Below are 18,918 nucleotides of genomic sequence, written 5' to 3' on the forward strand. Positions count from 1 at the left end.
CTGAAGAGCCTCCCCACCTTGGAGACCCTCTGCTCCCGGCCCCAACCCTTCCCAGCACTGCATGGCACTTAGGCACTTACCGAGTCAAGGAGGCTGTGTCCCGAAGACCTGCTGTGCAAAGAAGGGATGAGGGGAGGAGGGCTGCATTCTCTCCCTACCCCGACTCCTCTTCCAGGGTCATTAACTAAAAGGACTCAGGGGAACCCCCACACTCAGGGCTTGCCCCCTCCATTCTGCTCCAGAAAAATCTTCCCTTCCTCTCCCTTCCCTTCTCCTCCTAGTCCCTGGCACAGAAATCTGAACATAGCAGGACAGGGCGTGGACCAGGAAGGCAGACCTCTCCACTCACCTCTTCTCTCCTAACTTGGGTCTATTTGCCTTAGGTCTCCAAGTCACAACATCAAGTACACTCTGGTCCTGGAAGCCTCTACCTCCCACCCTGCCCTCTCACTGCCCTAAAGCCCCCACCGGAGGATTTCTCCTGGCCTCCTACCTGTAGCTGCCTCCATAGTTGGACCAGCGACCCAGCGCTCAGGGTAGGGACAAGGTTCATCAAAACCAGCTGACCCTCCCACCAACCCTGCCACGTCCCGCCTCCTTAAAGACACTGCCTTAGAAGCAGCAGGGTAATGGTTAACGGGAGGACAGTCTTATCCTCTGGGGAAGTCTGTGTGTTCCTCCTGCCCCCATTTCTGGGCCCCGGACTTCCTCCGGAGACTCTGCTGCTGTCCCAGCTTCTGCTCTGGGCAGACAAAGGCGGATGGCTTGCTGGTCACTGTAATTCCGAGCCTGGGATAAGTATGTTGGAAAAGGTGATAGGGGTCCTAAGGCCCAGCATGGCCTCCCCCCACCCCCCAGGATCTTGTTCATGCCCCCCGCCCCCCGCCTCAGCCCTCACTGCCTCTGAACCTAGTGCCGGAGAACCACCTGTGACCGAATGTGGTCAGTAGTTTACCAGAACGACCAAACACAGTACCCTTTCCTGAAAGCACCGGGCAAGGAGGAGGCCACAGTAGGAGGAAGACACAGCTTTTTAATGGAAGCAAGGCACGGCACAGGGCCCTTGGAGCACCTGAGCACAGGTAGGGTGATGAGGAAGGAGGTGTGAAGGGGAGAAGGCACCAACACGATTGGAAAGTGGCAGGGGGCATCTTGGGCGTCCTCGACAAGCAGCAAGGCAGAAAGGGCAGGCCCTCCAACAGCTGGAAGGCTGCACCTTCGGCAAAGGCGACTTAAGAAGTGCGCCCCCTGGTGGCACAGTCAGACGCTCCCGAGAGCAGAGAGGCAAGGTTGGTAGTGCCCCAGGGCACCTGTCGGCTTGAAGTCTTTCTCAGTCTTCCTCTTGAATGGAGAGGCCTGTTCCATATCCCTGGAAATTCCAGACCTGGAAGCCACGGATGGACTTGCCCCAGGAGAGCCACTGCCACAGGTGTGCTCCTCCCTTTACCTCCAGCCCCAAAGGGGTCTTTCTAGAAGTAGTAATGCAAACCAGGAGGCCACAGAGGGAAGGATCTTGGGGCCAGGGGTCACACCGCTAGGTGACTGCTGCCCCTGCTTCAGGTTCCAGAGCCTCCCAGCTGCTCCAGGAGGACCCTGACCTCACCCTCCACTCGCAGCAGCTGGGCCTTGCGCCAGGGGTTAAGGGTGGCCCCTCGGCTGTCTTCCAGATCACGAAGCAGAAGGTCAAGGTGGCGGCGGACGCGGCCCCGATCCCAGCTGTTGAGGTTCCGCTGGACTTCACTAAGGATCACCGACCAGTACTCGGACACTGCTGTCCCCTCTGTCAGTGACACCACGACCCGAGCACCCCCTTTAGCAGTGCCACCCAAGTCCCGCAGGGCCTGGCGGCCCTCTGAGCTCAGCTCATTGAAGTAGAGGCTGGAAGAGACAGAAGAGAAGATACCGCTCAGCGGAGCTCTGAGACAGAGGACAGAGGGTGCGGGGCAGAGCGGAGAATTCTCATAACTCATCCCCTGGCTATGGAACGTAATGGGGCAGGTGTCTGCAGTGAGCCAGAGACGGGGTGGTGGCCAACAGGGGGCAGGGATGACATCTGAATTCAGCAGGACCAGGGACAGTAAGACGGGGCCACCAGGATCCTAAGAGAAACGGTAGTAGGGGACCAGGGCAGGGTAAGGGCCAATCACAGACGGGCAGGTTGGTTCAGAAGCCGGTCCACAGAGATCCATGAGAAGGCAAGGATAGAGGACAGGCCCTACCACAGGAAAAAACCAGTGGAGACCAGGAGCTCCTGGCCAGGGTGGGGGCCAGACTTACTGCAACAGCTCCAAGGAAGGGTGGTCCCGGGCGGCTTGTGCCAGGGCCAGGGCCGCCGTGTCGCCAGCGCCGTTGTAGGCCACATTCAGCTCCTGTAGCTGTCGATTCCGGTCCAGCTGGGCGGCCAGCAGCTGCAGGCCCTCATCCCCGAGGCCCGTGTGCAACAGGGACAGGTGCGTCAGCGAGCTGTTCCCCGCCAGCCCCTCCACCAGCTGGGCCACACCAGCCGCCGTCAGCGGGTTGTTGGACAGCCTACAGCCACATGCACCCCAGGAGATGAGGGCCTGTGGCAGGGATTTGCCACAGGACTTCCCTCGGGACTTGGACCCAAAGGACACACAGCCTGGGGTGGAGGGGAGCCCAGACACAAAGAAATGTGGGGGCTGGGGGAAGGGAAGGAAGAAGCAGGGAGTATGGCACACTGCAGGGGAGGGAGAGCAGGGTGGGAGCCAGCTTCTCCTCCCTTGACTCCCCACTCTTCATCATTACTATTCCTCCTCTTCCTCCTTTTCTTACCTCCCACGCAGAGGCCCCTGCCCCAGGGTCCTCCCCCTCCTCATTCACCTCCCCTTCCTCCAACCAGGCTTCTGGGCTCCTAGTAAATCAGCCAGCACTTTGGAAGCATCTACTGAGCACCCAGCATTAGGGTCATCCTTGCGAGGCAACAAGGAACATTCTGGGAGGGCATCAGTGGTACTGTTACCAGGCAACCAGCCTGGGTATTATCCCACCCCCCGCCGGCACTGGGTTTCTGAGCACCTATTCCTGGAAGTATCGTTGGTCTACCCTGCTGCTCGCACTGGACCTGGGGAGAGGGGGCAGGCCAGGGTCTACGCTCCCACCCCCTCTACCACAGCATGGGTGGGCCAGTGCCAGGCATGAGCTCACCCTTGACCTCAGCCTGCCACCAGGATGGGGGGGAACCTCCCTCCAGCTCTGCTCCCGAAACACTTACCGCAGGGTGGTAATTTGGCACTGGTCATGCAGCAGCAGTTCCCGGAGGACACTGCAGGCTTCGGGGCCCAGGCTGTTGAGCTGCAAGCTGGAACAGGAGGTGGCCGGAGGGGAGGGGAGAAGCAAGGAAGGAGCTCAGCACGGAGCCGGCCCACCCACGGTGCCCTCCCTCCCACTGCTCATCACCTCCACACACACCAGACTTCTTCATCCCACCCTCTGCTCCTTCCTCCCCACCTCTGGCCTCCCTAGCACCTTCTCTTCCAGCCCCTTCACCCCTAACCCTCTCCACTCTTCAGGGGTCCTCACCCCAGCTTCCGAGCACGCAGGAAGACAGGCATGAGCGTGTGCAGCCCGGCAGGGTCCAGCTGACAGGAGGCCAAGTTCACCTCATCCAGTGCATGCCTCCCGCTGCCCAGGACGGCCGCCACCACCGTGCACTTGACAGGTGTCATGCGCACCCCCGCAAGGTTGAGCTGGCGCAGGGAGCTGAGCACCTCGGCAGAGAAGCGCTGATTCTGGAACTCATAGTGGAAGAAGAGGTGGTCAAGGAGCTCGGACGGGGGCAGCACCTGCCGGCCCAGCTTACCCAGCTTCTTCTTGATGGCCTGGGCGTTCTCCAGGGCATCCAGGGTCTTGATGGGGCAGCCGAGCTGAGCCAGCACGGCCCGGTTTTGTGCGGAGAGGAGCCCCCCCATGAACATGGGGAAGAGCTCGAAGACCTCGTCCTCGGGAGGCTCGTCCGGGTGCCGCCGCGGGCCCTCCACGCCCAGGATACTGGCACCCATCTGGTCTAGGACGTCATCGTTGTAGTAATCCTCCTCTCGGAACATCTCCAGCACCATGGCCTGGGCCACCGCCTCGCGGCTCTTACCAACCACGCGCCCAAACACTCTCGGCACCACCTGGGAGAGCATGCAGGGAAGGTGCTGCAGCCTCGGGCCTCCCGCTCCCTTCGAAGCTCAGCCCAAGGGGCCGCTCTCCCTCCCTGCTCCGGCCTTGCCATCCCTCTCAAACCCGCGGCACCATTTGTCTGATCACATTACACCCCCCCACCCCTGTAGCACCTGCTGTGGCTCCCCACTGCCCATGTGGAATAGAAAACGGGTCATGATTTGGCCCCAAATTGACCTTTCCAGACTCCCCTCTCAACACTTGCGTCATACCCTCAGGCCCTTAGGAAATTCTTTTTCCCCAAACGCCCCATACATTTGCAAGCCCAGTGGTAGGAAGGAATTAGCATCTGCCATGCCTTTTGTTTGGTACCAGGCTAGATGTTGTGAAGACACGCCCACCCTCTGTACCACCATGGTCATCCCAGCTACCATGACTGGCTTCGCTCCTGCTCCTTCCAGGCCCTGCAGGATCTGGCCCCAGCCAGCCCCACTGTCTCCTTCTACAGACCTCTCGCACTCACGCACTCTGCTTCTGTGCTTTCAGCTTTTCTCATTATTAGGATTTTTTTTTTTTTGACAGTACCATAGTTCTCTTCCTTCAAAGCTGTACTCTTCCTGGGGTGCTGTCCCCCCCATTCTTCTCCCCGTAGTAGGGGATCAATCAATCCTCCAGGGATCAGAGTAAATGCCCCTCCTGTAGAGAGGTTTTCCCTATCCCCCCCACCACCACCAACCCAGCTCCCCCTCTTACACACCTTCACAACACTAGAACTTTGCTCTCCAGGCCCTTAGCACACCTTTAAATGACATGGTTATGGTGACCTGTTTGTGTTCTTACTGGAGGGCCAGAAAGGGCAGAAAGCCAGGGTTCTAGTCACTGTTTCTTCCTCAGACTCTAACACAGTGCCTGGCACACAGCAAGGGCTCAAATACTTGTTGGAGAAATTAATGTTTGGGTTTGGGACAACGGCTCCCGGCCTTGGGTTAGGGCTGAAAAGCAAGAAGGGGCCCAGACCTCTGGCAAGGAGCCACGAGGCTATTTTGTGGTCTCTTCTCTAATGACTGACTGGTTTTGGGTTTTGTTTTGTTCTTCACATTTTACAGGTGAGGTTCCTGCCATGGAGATTCAAGTGCTTCTCTCTCAACAGTCACCTGGTGACAAGATGAGGAAATGTCACGTGGTGAGGCGGATTCAATAGGGCTGAAGAAACAGACAGGACTAGTCCTCTGCTAGGCAGCGCTCCCTCCCAGAGGGCCCGGAGCTGGGGTGCTAACCATAGGGTGAAACCCGTCAGGAGACCACAGCCTCTCGCCGTGATCCAGAGCATGCGAGCCCGTCCTCAAAGGGGTGGGCTGGCCTCACCAATGGCCATGCCCCCCATCTGAGGCAATGGTGGCAGAAGGGGTAGGCTGCCTGAGCCTGTTTTTGAGGTTTAAGAAACATTGAAATAGAAACTTCCTATGTGCCAGGTCCTGAGGATGAACACATTTAACCCTCATATTAGGCCCATGATATACATTGTATTATCCCCATTTAACAGATAAGGACTTGGAGGCACAGAGAGGTTAAGTAACTTGTCCAAGATCACACAGCTAAGAAGCGGCAGAGCCTGCATTTGAACCCACGTGGCTGGATTACCGAATCCCTGATCCTAACCCTTATGCTTTGTTGCCTATAAAAAAGGAAAACTTGTTAAAATTTTGCCAGCACTGACCAGGGCTCTGCTGCCTCAAGACGAGCTACCGAAACTTTCCTAGAGAGGACCAGGGTTACCTAGCAAGGCACGGAAGCTGAACAGCAATATCCATAATATATCAGCAGGTTTAGCTGAGAGAGCACAGGGTTCAGAATCACAAAACTAGGATCTGGACTCAGATCCTAGCTCTTCTACTATCTGAGTGACCTTGTTCAAATTACTTAGCCCCTGTGAGCCTCAGTGTCTTTATCTAAAAAGGAATCATAATAATATTTCATTGACGAGGCACTGAGAGACATTACCGGAGGGTGCCTCCTTCCTCCCCTCAAAACCCTAGCGCATCCTCCCTGTTCAGAACACAGTCCCCGGGCTCGTAATTGGGATCCTGGAGCAGGCCTGCACTATCCTAAGCCAATTACCAATGCCATTTACCCTCCCGGTATAAATGAATAAAATGGCATCTGCTTTATAAACTTGTCTCTGGTGATTTTGTTAGGATGAGTCATCATTCCCAGAGTCCAACCACCTCTGGAGGAACCGATACAGTGGAGTTTCTGGGGCCCACAAAGCAGTGCACAGACCCCGGACTGTAGCGACTCCGGCCTCCCGCCGACAAAGACGAGAAGAAACACAAAAAGACAATTGTCATCCGGGTCACAGGACTGTGAGGAAAGGCCTTGCATCCTCCTCCCATCTCCAAGCCCTGCTCCGCCTGTGGCTTTTCTTTCTCCCTCCCTTGTGTCTCAACCCCATGAAAAGCCAGATTGCCCAAATCTGAAACCAGGGTCAGGAAGACGGCTATGCAGGAAGTAGCAGTCGCCTCCTGGGAGGGGAGCAAGGGGTGAAGGGGGAATACGGGGCGCAGACAGCCTGGCGCGTTCGGGCTGTTACCTTGAGCAGGTTGAAGAGCAGAGGCAGGGCTCGCAGGGGCAGAAGCTTGGCCACGATGCCCAGGACCAGACTGACGTCCTCCCCGACACGGCCCACGAGCTCGGCCACCTCCTTGCCCACCCGCTGCAAGGTCGTCTTCCGCAAGCCCAGCACGATGTAGAGGGCGGCCAGGTACTCCTGCATGGCAGGCACGGTGAACACAAAGGTGCCCCGGTGCCCTGGCTCCACGCACGGAGCCAGGAAGAACCGCAGGGCGTCCCGGCGGAAGACGTGCAGCAGCTGGAACTCTTCCTCCGCCTTGAGGCCGGCTTCCAGGCAGCCGCGGACGTCGTCTTCGGAGAAGTAGGTCTTGCGGGAGGACACCCCCTCGTAGGCCAACTTGCCCATGGTCCGGGCGGCGTAGGCCATGAGGGACAGGTTGGAGGGGTCAGTGCTGTCCAGCGTCTCCCCGCTGAAGTTGAGACGCAGGAAGCTGGTGTAAATGCTGGTGAGGGTCTGCCCGGGTGGCGTGGGGGCGTGCAGGAAGTGCAAGGTGGCACACACCAGCCAGCAGTAGGAGGGCAGGAAGCAGGCGGCGGCGATCTGGTGGTGCCCCTCCAGGTTGCGGGACAGCATCTCCACCAGGCTGTCCCGCTGAGCCAGCGTGGCCGAGATCCCCGCACCCCCGGCGCCCGTCTCACAGTCCGGCTGGTTGAGGCGGAGCTGGAAGTAGAGCTTCTGCAGGTTGGTGTCAGAGAAGCCACAGATCTCGCCATAGCGGCCCACGTATTTGCTGGGGATTCGGCCGACGGCAGAGGGCCGGGTAGTCACCAGAATGCTGGCCTGGGAAATGCACGGTTGAGGGTTAGGAAGGACCTCCATGTCCTGACTGCCTCACTCCTCGGAAAGCCCCCGCAGAGCGAGCGTCCGAGGATGAGGGTGAGCATCGTAATTCTATGACTGAGCCCCAGCTGGGACCCTGGGATCTAATCTGATCGGGACAGTTCCAGGAGGGAAGGAAACAAGCTCAGGGAAGTTAGGGACTTGCTCAAAGACACACAGCTGGGATGTGGCGGGGCAGGTCTGAACTGGTGGAGAGCTGGTGCTCCCACACCAGTAAACACATGGGCTGGGGACACCAAAGTCCTTAGGGGACAGGTCAGGGCGGGCCGGGAGGACACTCACCTCAGGCAGCATGTATTTGCGCAGCAAGTTGACAATGATGGCAGCTGGCGCCTCTGGCTTCTCAGGGTCGCTGCAAAGCCCTGTCCCCGCTAACCGAAAGTCGAGGTTGAGCCGCTCCAGGCCGTGCAGGACAAAAAGCAGGCGGGACCCAGCAGCTGCCATCAGAGGCAGGATCTCCTTCAGGGACGTGTAGCGCTGAGCCACAAGTTGGCACAAGGAGGCTGGGGCAGAGCCCAGGGAGGACAGGTCCTCGCAGGAGAAGGGGACAAGCAGCTCAAAGGCTGGCAAGCGCCCGTAACACCAGTCCAGGACCATCTTGCGCACCAGCGTGCTCTTCCCCGTGCCCACTGTCCCGTACAGCACCACTGTCTGCACCCGGCGCCCACAGGCATCGGGGTCAAAGAGCTGGGACAGGGCCAGTGGGGGGAGCCCAGCGGTGGGGTGTTGGTGCTCCAGGGCCAGCTGCGCTGGCGGGCGAAGCAGCTCATCTGGGGTGCTCTCGCGGATCACAGGGTCTACATGGACCGTGTCCAGTGCAAAGGTTGGGCCAAACTGGCGCTCTTCTCTGGGCAGCCGGCTGAACCACTCAGCCAGATTCCGGCGGTGGCGCTCGACGGCTTCTGGATGGGAGGCAAGGGGAATGGGTCAAGGAAAGGGGCAGGAAGGTGCAGGAGCTTAGGGCTGGTCAGGCCACAGAGCAAGATGCAGCACCAGGACACAGAGACCCAGGACGGGGCTGTGTATATAGGACTCTCCCAGGAAGTTTGGAACCCCCCATGGCAGAAAGAGGCAAGCCAAGAGACCAGTAACACCAAACCTGGGTTGAACGGTTGTGTGGTTGTCTGTGTGCAATCTCCACTTGCCTGTTAGACCCAGTTTGTTGAAAGTCGGGATGATGTACCCCTCCCAGTGCTTTGTACATGGCAAGCGTGTGGGTGTGCACTGCACAAGTGTTGCAGGAAGGGAGACATGGATGGGTGGACAATAGGGCGACAGGGGAGGGTTTGCCCACTGATGGATGATGGCAGTGGATCCTCTATGCCTCCTTCTTCCTGCCTTCTTCTCCCTGCAGACCCAACTCCCCACCTCTTCATCCCTTGCCCCTGGGATCCCAGCCAGCTCCTCCCCTCAGGCCGACTGAGCAGTCAGTCCCTTTACCCGATGCAGAGATGCCCTGGAACAACTTTCCACGGCTTCCGGATGTAGGACCACTGCCTGCTGAGCTTCCACGGTGACGTACAAAGGCCCTGAGAGCATGGAGAAGAAATGAGCTGGGGCTTGGCTCCTGGGCTCAGCCTCTGGACAGGCTCAGAGCCCAGGCCCATGTGAATTGCTGACTTCTAGCTTTCCGAGATCTAGGCCTGACTCTGGACACCCAAGTTGAGAGCCTTGTCTGATTCTCATACTCTTCCCGGGGGAACTGAGGTCTTGCCCCCTGGAACTCAGGCTGGCCACTGCCAGGCTCCACCCACTTCCCCCACAGATCCTCCCTCTGGCTGCCCACTGTCACTTACACTGTAGATAAAGTAAACCAACTTCCTCTGAGGCCTGGCAGCTGACTCTGTACCCTCCTCACTCCCAGAAAACCAACCTCAGCCTGGGGGGTGGGAGTCAAGTTCTCTCCAAGTCCTGACCCTTCCCAGGCTACTCTGCTGTGCCCAGATGTGTCCCGAGGCCTCACCTAGGGAGCCCAAGGGGCAGCTTCCCTTTAAGGGGCCAACTCCAGTGGATCAGGAAGGGGATTCGTTCATCTATACAGAGAAAGAGAAAGAAAGAAATAACATTCAGATCCCACCCACATTTCCCCACCGACACACAGACTTCACATCTACATCAAATCTCCTGTCACTTGTTCTCATCGCATCATGTACTGCCCCTTTGTAGCAGTTACTATGCAATTTTATATCTCGTGTGATTATTTGATTAACATTCATTTCTGCCCCACCCCCCTCCACGAGAGCAGGGACCCCATCTGGTTTTGTTTATAATTACATACTTAGAAGTTAGCACAAGGTCTGGCACATAGCATGCACTTAATAAATATTTGTTGAATGCAAAATGAGATCAGACAAGTGATCCTAGACTTCATGTAGCTACGGGGACCCTCAAAGATCATCTAGCTTGACTCCCTTAGTTTAGGATGGGAAAAAGGGAACCTCAGGCAGGTGAGGTGACTTGCCCAAGGCCAACAGCATGTGAATGGCAGAGCTAGGGCCAGAACACCTGGTGTCTGGATGCCTGCTCTCTTGGAGACACCATCTGGACTCTGAAAGGAGAGACAGAAACAGAAGCCCCTGCTTCCAGCTCACCTGCAGACTGGAGCGCTCCTCCCAGACCAGAGCCCCACGAGGCCCTGGGCAAACGGCGGCCCCACCTCATGGTAGGGAAGAAGGTCAGAGCTCAGGACAATTAGCAGGCCACCTTCTATCCTGTTCCTCTGCAAGAAGACTTGTGTGAAGGGACCACACACACACACACACACACACCCCTTCCCACCCTCTACCTCCCTGTGAGGCCACAGAAAGGTCTTCCTCCTCAGGGAGCACCGGCCCTTTCTTAAATGTCAGCAATGCCAGTGCCCTGGCCTGGCTGGCCTTGGGACTGACTCCCTCTCCTATATCCCCCACTTGCCGGATGCCATTTTATCTCCTACCACCTCTGCGTCTCCCGCTGAGCCTCCAAGCTGCCTTGCTCCTGAGTCCCAGCCCCGGTGCCCTGCTGCTTTATTTAGGTGTCCTTTTTTTTTTTGCTTGGCGGCCAGCAAGCTCAGATGAGTCCCGTGTTCATTTTCAACGGCTTTTCTGAACCTACGTTTTCAAGTAACAATCGTCCACTCTCCTCTGTGTTTTTTCCCCCGCAGCTATCAGCTCCTGTTAGCTGAGTTTTAATGATTTTATCGCCTTATCTTCTCTGTGACTTTTATGTCAGCTGCCTTTGAGGTTGGCATAAATAATAAATAGATGAAAGAATGAACTTCCTACTTGACATCTCCACGTGGCTATCCTGCCCATGCTTTAAGCTCCGCCACATACACTCCTCACCCGCCTCCCCTTTTTGTTCCTTTACTGCCTATCTTCCCAATCACACATTTATACTAGGAACCTGAGCTCCTGGTCTTCAAACCCTTTCTCCCCTCCTTCACGCAGCTGCAACAGTCCTACTGATCCCTTCTCCCAGTGCTTTGCCAGCCTGGTCCTACTGCATGGTCCCTATGCCCCTCCTGTGCTACTTTAGGCCCTCTGTGGACTTCTGGGGACCCTCTGTCTCTTTCCCGGCCTCTACCTTCAGTCTCGCCCCACCCCATCGCAATCCCTCACCCCTGCCACCCATCACCTCCCTAAAATCCTAGGTTACCTGTAGTGTCCAAACCCCCTGTCTGCCCACACAAGCTATTTTTTGGAGTTTGCCCCCAACCTGTACCTCATTTGCCAGGCTCCCCAAATTCATGCTTAACACTTTTCTGACTTTGTTTATACCCTTGGGCTTGGAATGGCCTTGCTTCCCTATCGGAAAGCTACACAATCTTTTAAGACCCTGCTCAAAGGCCCCCTCTCCCCGGAAGTCTCTCCTGATGCCCCTTACATGGAGTGCTGCTATTTGGCACCCGGTCTCCGCGGAAAAGTGGCTCCTTAAGGGCAGGACAGGCTTTAGGGAAAATCGGCTGCTCGGAGCCCACCCGCCAGCAGGACCAACCAGTGGAGGGGCTGGGGCTCGGAGCAGAGGTCCCAGGGGCTGGAGAAAGGTGAAGAGAGGGCCCTGGGAAGCTGGGAAAACCAGCTCAGTGGGATCAAACCGGCTCCCGGGCCACTGCTTCAAGATGGGACTCCCCGCGGGGCGCCTGAGTGGCTCAGTGGGTTAAAGCCTCTGCCTTCGGCTGGGGTCATGACTGGGATGGAGGCCCACAAAGGGCTCTCTGCTCGGTGGGGAACCTGCTTCCTCCGCTCTCTCTCTCTGCCTGCCTCTCTGCCTACTTGTGATCTCTGTCTGTCAAATAAATAAAATCTTTAAAAAAAAAAAAAAAAAAAAAAAAAAAGATGGGACTCGCCAGGCCGGTGGGGCGGTGGTGAAGGCAATTTCCAAAGTCACCGGAGCTCAGCGGGCCAGAGAGGAAAGGAGGGGGCGCCGCAGGAAGGGTGCAGGGGCTGTGCTCGCAGGGGTCCAGAGCTCCCCTCCCCCTCCACACACGCACAGACCGGGGCCCAAACAGCTCTCCCGGTTCCCGCTGGCGTCGGAGCCCAAGGAGGGAGGCGGCCGGCATGCCCACCGCTCAGCGCACCCGTTCGGTCCTCCGGGTCCGGGGGCGAACTCCCCGCAGCACGCGCGCCCCGAGCAGCGGCCCGGTCGGGGGCGAGGGGCGGCGGAGCCGGTTGGGCCTTCCCCCGCGGTTGCCGGCGTCTCTCGCTTCTTCCCAGAGGCCCCGGCGCCGCCGCGCGTCCCGCCCGCCCCGCCCGCCTGCGCGGAGCCGGGCCAGTCCTGGCAGCCGGCGCCGGCCGCGGGCAGCGGGCAGGACAGCCCGAGCGCTGGCGACCCGCGGAGGCAGGGCTCGGAGACCGGGGCGGGGACTTCACGGGCTGTCCCCGAGTCGCGCCCGCCCTCCGTGGCCACAGCCCTCGATCCAGGCGGGCCCCGCCGCGCCCAGCGCACTCCGCAGGTGACCCCGCGCTAGGGCCAGCCGGTTACCTCCCTTCCCGGGCAGGGCTCGCTGCTCGGCCCATTGTGCAGAAGGAGGAGCTGCGGCGCACAGGGGTGACCTGACGTGCCCGGGTTGACCTGAAGTGCCCGGGGTTGGCCTAATGAGGAAGTGGCAGGGCGGGGACTAGAAGTCCCTGCCTGGGTCCTCCTACCTCGGCACCCCTCACCCCGCCCCTCCTGAGCCACCTACCGGTCCCCAGGACATTCTTCCCGCGGTGCCTCTTCACCCCCTCAGCCTACCTCCTAGCAGATACCTGAGTCAAGGCCTTGTTGGGTCCTCCCTCCGTACCTGGCGCTCTTCAGACCCCCAAACCTGTGTGTGTGGCTTCTGGTCACTTTGACCAAGAAAGGAGCAAAAATGGGGGCTGAGGGAGAGCTCCCACCCCAACCTGCTCTTCTTGTCTAGCACCCAGTCACAGCCTAGCCCTGGGGCTTCCTGGTCCCCAGAGCCCTCACCCTCATCCCTCTGCTTCCACACAGGGCACACCCAGGGCCCAAGTCACCCAGGGAACAGCCACCCACCGCCCACAGCCAGGGCACACCCCACATGCAGACATAGGTGTGTAGTGTGCACTGAACAGAGGTGTGCAGTGGGGAAGCTGTAGAGAGGCTCCTGAGGGCAGGGCTGGGAAGAGGGCTTTGTGATCTCTACTCCCCATCCAGACTGAAGACAGAGTTGATATTTCGTTTACACTTGAAGGCGTGTTCATTCATGGAGTTCCTACTGAGCTACCGCTAGAAAGGCGTGCAGGGTCCAGACGGTAGCTTCCCTCCAGGTAGCCCAAATGATGGTCCTTCAGAGGCTGATGGAAGGAAGCCTTTGGAAAGGCTGGGAGAGGAAGTTACTGATTCTGGAAGAGGAGGTGACATTTGAATTGGATCTTAAATAAGTCTGGGAAGGGGTGGGCCATGGAGGGCAGGCGCGACTCAGGGGGACAGCCCAGGAAGTTCCCACCCTGGTCCTGCTCCCTGTGGATCCCGGCTCCTGGGTGGCTCATTTGGTTAAGCGTCTGCCTTCAGCTCAAGTCACGATCCCAGGGTCCTGGGATCAAGTCCGAGGATTAAGTCCTGCGTCGGGCTCCCTGCTCCTTGGGGAAACTGCTTCTCCCTCTGCCCCTCCCCCTACTTGTTCTCTCAATCTCTCTCTCCCTCAGTACATAAAATCTTTAGGGGCACCTGGGTGGCTCAGTCAGTTAAGCGCCTCCCTTCGGCTCCAGTCATGATCCCAGGTTCCTGGGATCGAGCCCAACGTCAGGCTCCCTGCTCTGTGGGGGGAGTCTGTTTCTCCAGCTTCTCCTTCTGCCTGCTGCTCTCCCTGCTTGCACTCTCTCTCTCTCTCTCTCTGACAAAGAAACAAATAAAAGCTTTTTTTAAAAAAATAAAAAATAATATAATCTTTAAAAAAAAAGTCTGGGAAGGGAAGGGCATTTCCAGACAATAGGGGGACGTTCTCATTTTAAGAGAAGCTCTGAAAGGGGACGGACGTAGAAAGGGATGAGGAGAGGGGAGATAGAGCAACGCTATGAATGGGGTCTCAGGGTGACATTTCAGACCTGGGGGTCTTCTAGGTTCACTCCACTTCCCCAGCCATGGGAGACAGACAGGCCTCCGGCTACAGTTACTGGACATGGCTCAGAGCAAGCTGTTCCCCTCCCTGCCCCCAGTGGCTTTGACAGCCATGGAGGCTTTATTAATAACATATAATTTGGCCTCTTGCAGACAGAAGTACCGTGAGTCACGCTGTGGGCATGTGCTCTGTCATCTGACCTCAAGATGGGGCGCCGGGTCCCATAGACCCATAGCATGGAGAACGGCCTGCCTCTTCCCTGTCCTCCAGCCCCTCACACAGGCCCTGACACAGAGGGTGGCTACAGGGAAGGCAGTGATCTCTGAGTCCCGGGGGGGCTGGCCTTCAGGGAGAGGGGGCCCATTTCAAAGCATGCCAGGCCTGGGTATTTGTGCCACACCTCTGCGGGCTGATGGGACCGGTGGGAAGAAATCGCAGGGGGCTCCCAGCGGCAGGAGTACAGTATCTGGAGCACTTGCTCAAGTCGCTTTTCCAAGCCTTGGTTTTCTTCTCTGTGAAAGGAGGAAACGATAATACTCATCCTAGCAGCCTCATGGGGTTATTGCTCGAATCCAAAGAGCTTTCCCTGCAAATGCATGAGCCACTCTACAGATGTTCTCTGTGCCTGGATGGCCCTTGCTGGCTCCAGAAAGGCTGTTCGTCTCCTCTTGCTCCCAGGGGCACTTGTAGAAGTGTGAATTTATAAATGTTTTACTCTTTTAGGAGTATTTACATTTTGAAAGAGAAAGTAAAGAGGAAGAATCTTAAGAAAGATTACTTAATGGTGGGATTTTGTACCCGTGGCCTTTAAAAAGCCATCTGCAGGCATCCCTGCAGAGACAGGGTGGCTCCCGGAATCCCCCCGAAGGAGCTAGAGTTCCAGAAGCTACTACTCTGACTTCTTCCCACTAACACCCTAAAGCCCTCATGAGAAAGCCCATCTCCAGGCAGACACCCCACCTGTAAAAGATGGGACCCTCATCTAGCCCAGGACACTTAGCTCTGCATGCACTGCTAGTCAGGTGGAGGCCACTTCCCCCCTTCAGTCCCCAAGCTTCAGGATCAGGAAGGAAGAGGGTGAGACAGTGCACTACTGTTCCTTGGGTCGTCTTGCCACCAGCCTTCAAGGACTTCTGGACAATTGCTTGCTCCAAACCTCAGGCCACCAACCCATCTGCAGTCCTGGTGGCCAATGGCTTGGCCCTGCTAAGGGTGACCCCAAGGGTGAGAGAGGAGAGGAAGAAAAAGAGAAAGCTGGGGTAAGCTCAGTGAGGTCCCTGCCATTCTCCTCCTAGAGCTTTGGCTCCAGGGTTTTTCCTGGTTCTCACTGCCTTTCATGACCACCGACTATCACCCCCACTATGGGTACAACCAGGGCTCGGTGAATTCTGAAGAGAGAGACGTGTATCCCTCCACAAGAACAGACCCATGTGAAGATCGGATAGTCACACGCAGAAGAATGAAACTGGACAATTGCCTTATACCACACACAAAAATAAACTCCAAATGGCTGAAAGACCTAAATGTGAGACAGTAACCCATCAAAATCCTAGAGGAGGGGGCGTCTGGGTGGCTCAGCGGGTTAAGCCTCTGCCTTTGTCTCAGGTCATGATCTCAGGGTCCTGGGATCAACCCCGCATCGGGCTCTCTGCTCAGCAGGGAGCCAGCTTCCCCCTCTCTCTCTGCCTGCCGCTCTGCCTACTTGTGATCTCTGTCAAATAAATAAATAAAATCTTAAAAAAAAAAAAAGTCCCAGAGAAGAACACAGGCAGCAACCTCTTTGGCCTCGGCCACAGCAACTTCTTGCTAGACACTTCTCTAAAGGCAAGGGAAACAAAGGGAAAAAATGAACTATTGGGACTTCATCAAGATAAAAAGCTTTTGCACAACAAAGGAAACAGTCAGTGAAACCAAAAGACAACTGACAGAATAGGAGAAGATATTTGCAAATGTCTTAACAGATAAAGGGCTAGCATCCAAAATCTATAAAAAACTTAATCAAACTCAACACCCAAAGAACAAATAATCCAGTCAAGAAATGGGCAGATGTCATGAACAGACATTTCTCCAAAGAAGACATCTAAATGGCCAACAGACATGTGAAAAAATGCTCCACATCACTCAGCATCAGGGAGATACAAATCAAAACCACAATAAGATACCACCTCACACCAGTTAGAATGGCTAAAATTGGCAAGTCAGGAAGTGACAAATGTTGATGAGGATGCAGAGAAAGGGGAACCCTCCTACACTGTTACACTGCTGGTGGGAATGCAAGCTGGTGCAGCCACTCTGGAAAACAGTATGGAATTTCCTCAAAAAAGTTGAAAATAGAGCTACCCTATGACCCAGCAATTGCACTACTGGGTATTTACTCCAAAGATACAAAGGTAGTGACCCAAAGGGGCACGTGCACCCCAATGTTTATAGCAGCAATGTCCACAATAGCCAAACTATGGAAAGAGCCCAGATGTCCGTCAACAGAAAAATGGATAAAGAAGATGTGGTGTACACACACACACACACACACACACACACACACACACACACACGACTATTATGCAGTCTTCAAAAAGAATGAGATCAGGGTGCCTGGGTGGTTCAGTGGGTTAAAGCCTCTGCCTTCGGCTCAGGTCATGGTCTCAGGGTCCTGGGATTGAGCCCCACATTGGGCTCTCTGCTCAGCAGGGAGCCTGCTTCTTCCTCTCTCTCTGCCTGTCTCTCTGACTACTTGTAATCTCTATCTATCAAATAAATAGAAAAAATCTTAAAAAAAAAGCCTCTGCCTTCGGCTCTGGTAGTGATCCAAGGGTCCTGCGATCGAGCCCCGCATCAGGCTTTCTGCTCGGTGGGGAGCCTGCTTCCCCCACCCCCACCGCCGCCTGCCTCTCTGCCTACTTGTGATCTCTGTCTGTCAAATAAATAAATAAAATCTTTAAAAAAAAAAAAAGAATGAGATCTTGCTGTTTGCAATGACATGGATGGAACTAGAAGGTATTATGCTAAGTGAAATAAGTCAGTCAGAAAAAGACAATTACCATATGATCTCACTGATACGTGGAATGTAAGAAACAAAACAGAAGACCATTAGGGAAGAGAGGAAAAAATGAAAAAAGACCAAACCAGAGAGGGAGACAAACCATAAGAGACTCTTAATCATAGGAAACAAACTGAGGGCTGCTGGAGGGGAGGGAGATGGAAGGAATGGGGTAAGTGGGTAATGGACATTAAGGAGGGCATGTGATGTAATGAGCCCTGGGTGTTATATAAGACTGGTAAGGGCATCTGGGGGGCTCAGTTGGTTAAGCATCTGTCTTTGGCTCAGGTCGTGATCCCAGGGTCTGGGGAAGCCTGCTTCTCCCTCTCCCTCTACTGCTGCCCCTCCTGTGTCAAATAAACAGATAAGATCTTTAAAAAAATAAAAAAAAAGACTGATGAATCACACTCTGAAACCAATAATGCGTTGTATGTTAATTAATTGAATTTAAATGAAAAATGTTTGAAAATGGGGCATCTGGGTGGCTCAGTGGGTTAAAGCCTCTGCCTTCAGCTCGGGTCATGATCCCAGGGAGCCTGCTTCCTCCTCTCTCTCTGCCTGCCTCTCTGCCTATTTGTGATCTCTGTCTGTCAAATAAAAAAATAAAATAAAAATGCTTAAAAATAATTAAAAATTTAAAAAAAGAACATACCCATGCCACATACCCAGGGCACCCACACAGCTTACAGATCCACCCTCATCAGCGCCATTGGCCAATGCCAAGAATGAGGAGTCTGGAGGAAGGAACACCTGGTTACCAGGCCTGCTTTCACCTCTATTAGCTAAGTGTCCCTGGGCAAGTTACTTAACCCACATCAGTTTTCTCATCTGGAAAATGGGTGGTCATGAGGGATAATGCAAAGTGGGTATGGGACTCCATTGAGATCATGAACACGAAGCATTTGCAACCTATAAAGCATAACACAGGTATTTCCTAGGATGTACACTCACTCACTTGACATATACTAACTTACCACCCCCTGCCACAAACTCTCTAAAGCTCACAGACTTGTCTCAAGTGCTCTGAAGACCCACCACAGACCACAGGGCCAGGAGCCCCAGCCAGACCCATTCACGCACTGCATACTGTATAAATATAGGTTTTATTAATAATGGGCAAAGTCCCACAAATACAAGTGGCATCTCTGGGCGGTGGGGAGAATCCGTGGCAGGGTACGAGAAGGGAGAGTGGTGTGTGCACAAGAAAAAGCAGTGGGAGAGCCCTGGGGGAAGGGGAGATCAGAAGTGGCGCGAGTCTGGACCTACCACAAAAGCCAGACATGCTCTGTGTCTGTCGCTCTGGTGCCCCGGGGCCACCTCGGCTGACGGGAAGGTAAGGAGGGTGTGCACAGACCCAGGCAGGAGCTCGAATGACCAGCAGGCGGCTGGGGAAGGGGCGGGGGAGTGAGAATGCCAGCCTGATGCACAAAAGAAGGGCCACAGGGTGGCAGTGGCCAAGGCCAACTTTTGCCCATGCTTGTGCTTGTGTTGGCTGCTGAGCTCCAGGGAGCTAGTGCCCTGTGCCATCCCTGACTTGGAGGGGAAAGAAGACTCGGGGGGTAGACACCCCGGGTCCCAGGACACCCTGGGCAGCACAAGCCTCATCCGTGCAGTCAAAGCTGCATCCCCAGAGGAGGTGGGCACTGCCCTTCCTATGGCACCCACCGCCGCCGCCACCACCACCATGCCACCACCACTCCTCCTCGGAGCCATACGGGACAGCGTGTGTGTGTCAGGCCGAGA

The 18,918-nt window shown here is 55.9% G+C and overlaps 1 protein-coding gene across 2 annotated transcripts; it reads right to left on the reverse strand.

The window, feature by feature from the left end:
- Positions 1 to 1,014: 1,014 nt before the first annotated feature.
- Positions 1,015 to 12,631, reverse strand: NLRX1 (NLR family member X1). Of its 2 annotated transcripts, none has more exons than XM_080815863.1 (10): positions 12,560 to 12,631; positions 10,189 to 10,316; positions 9,561 to 9,630; positions 9,038 to 9,126; positions 7,880 to 8,499; positions 6,716 to 7,537; positions 3,541 to 4,136; positions 3,233 to 3,319; positions 2,278 to 2,529; positions 1,015 to 1,878 (listed from the first exon to the last, which is right to left on the reverse strand). In XM_080815863.1, exons 2-10 carry the CDS (start codon positions 10,256 to 10,258, stop codon positions 1,557 to 1,559), a joined length of 2,928 nt encoding a protein of 975 aa, XP_080671989.1. In that variant the 5' UTR covers positions 10,259 to 10,316; positions 12,560 to 12,631; the 3' UTR covers positions 1,015 to 1,556. The 2 variants fall into 2 exon arrangements, with proteins under 2 accessions (XP_080671989.1, XP_080671988.1); XM_080815862.1 differs by lacking the exon at positions 12,560 to 12,631 and adding an exon at positions 12,156 to 12,304.
- Between the last annotated feature and the right edge of the window lie 6,287 nt (positions 12,632 to 18,918).

This window comes from Martes martes (assembly GCF_963455335.1).
Source record: "Martes martes genome assembly, chromosome: 10".
NCBI lineage: Eukaryota > Metazoa > Chordata > Mammalia > Carnivora > Mustelidae > Martes > Martes martes.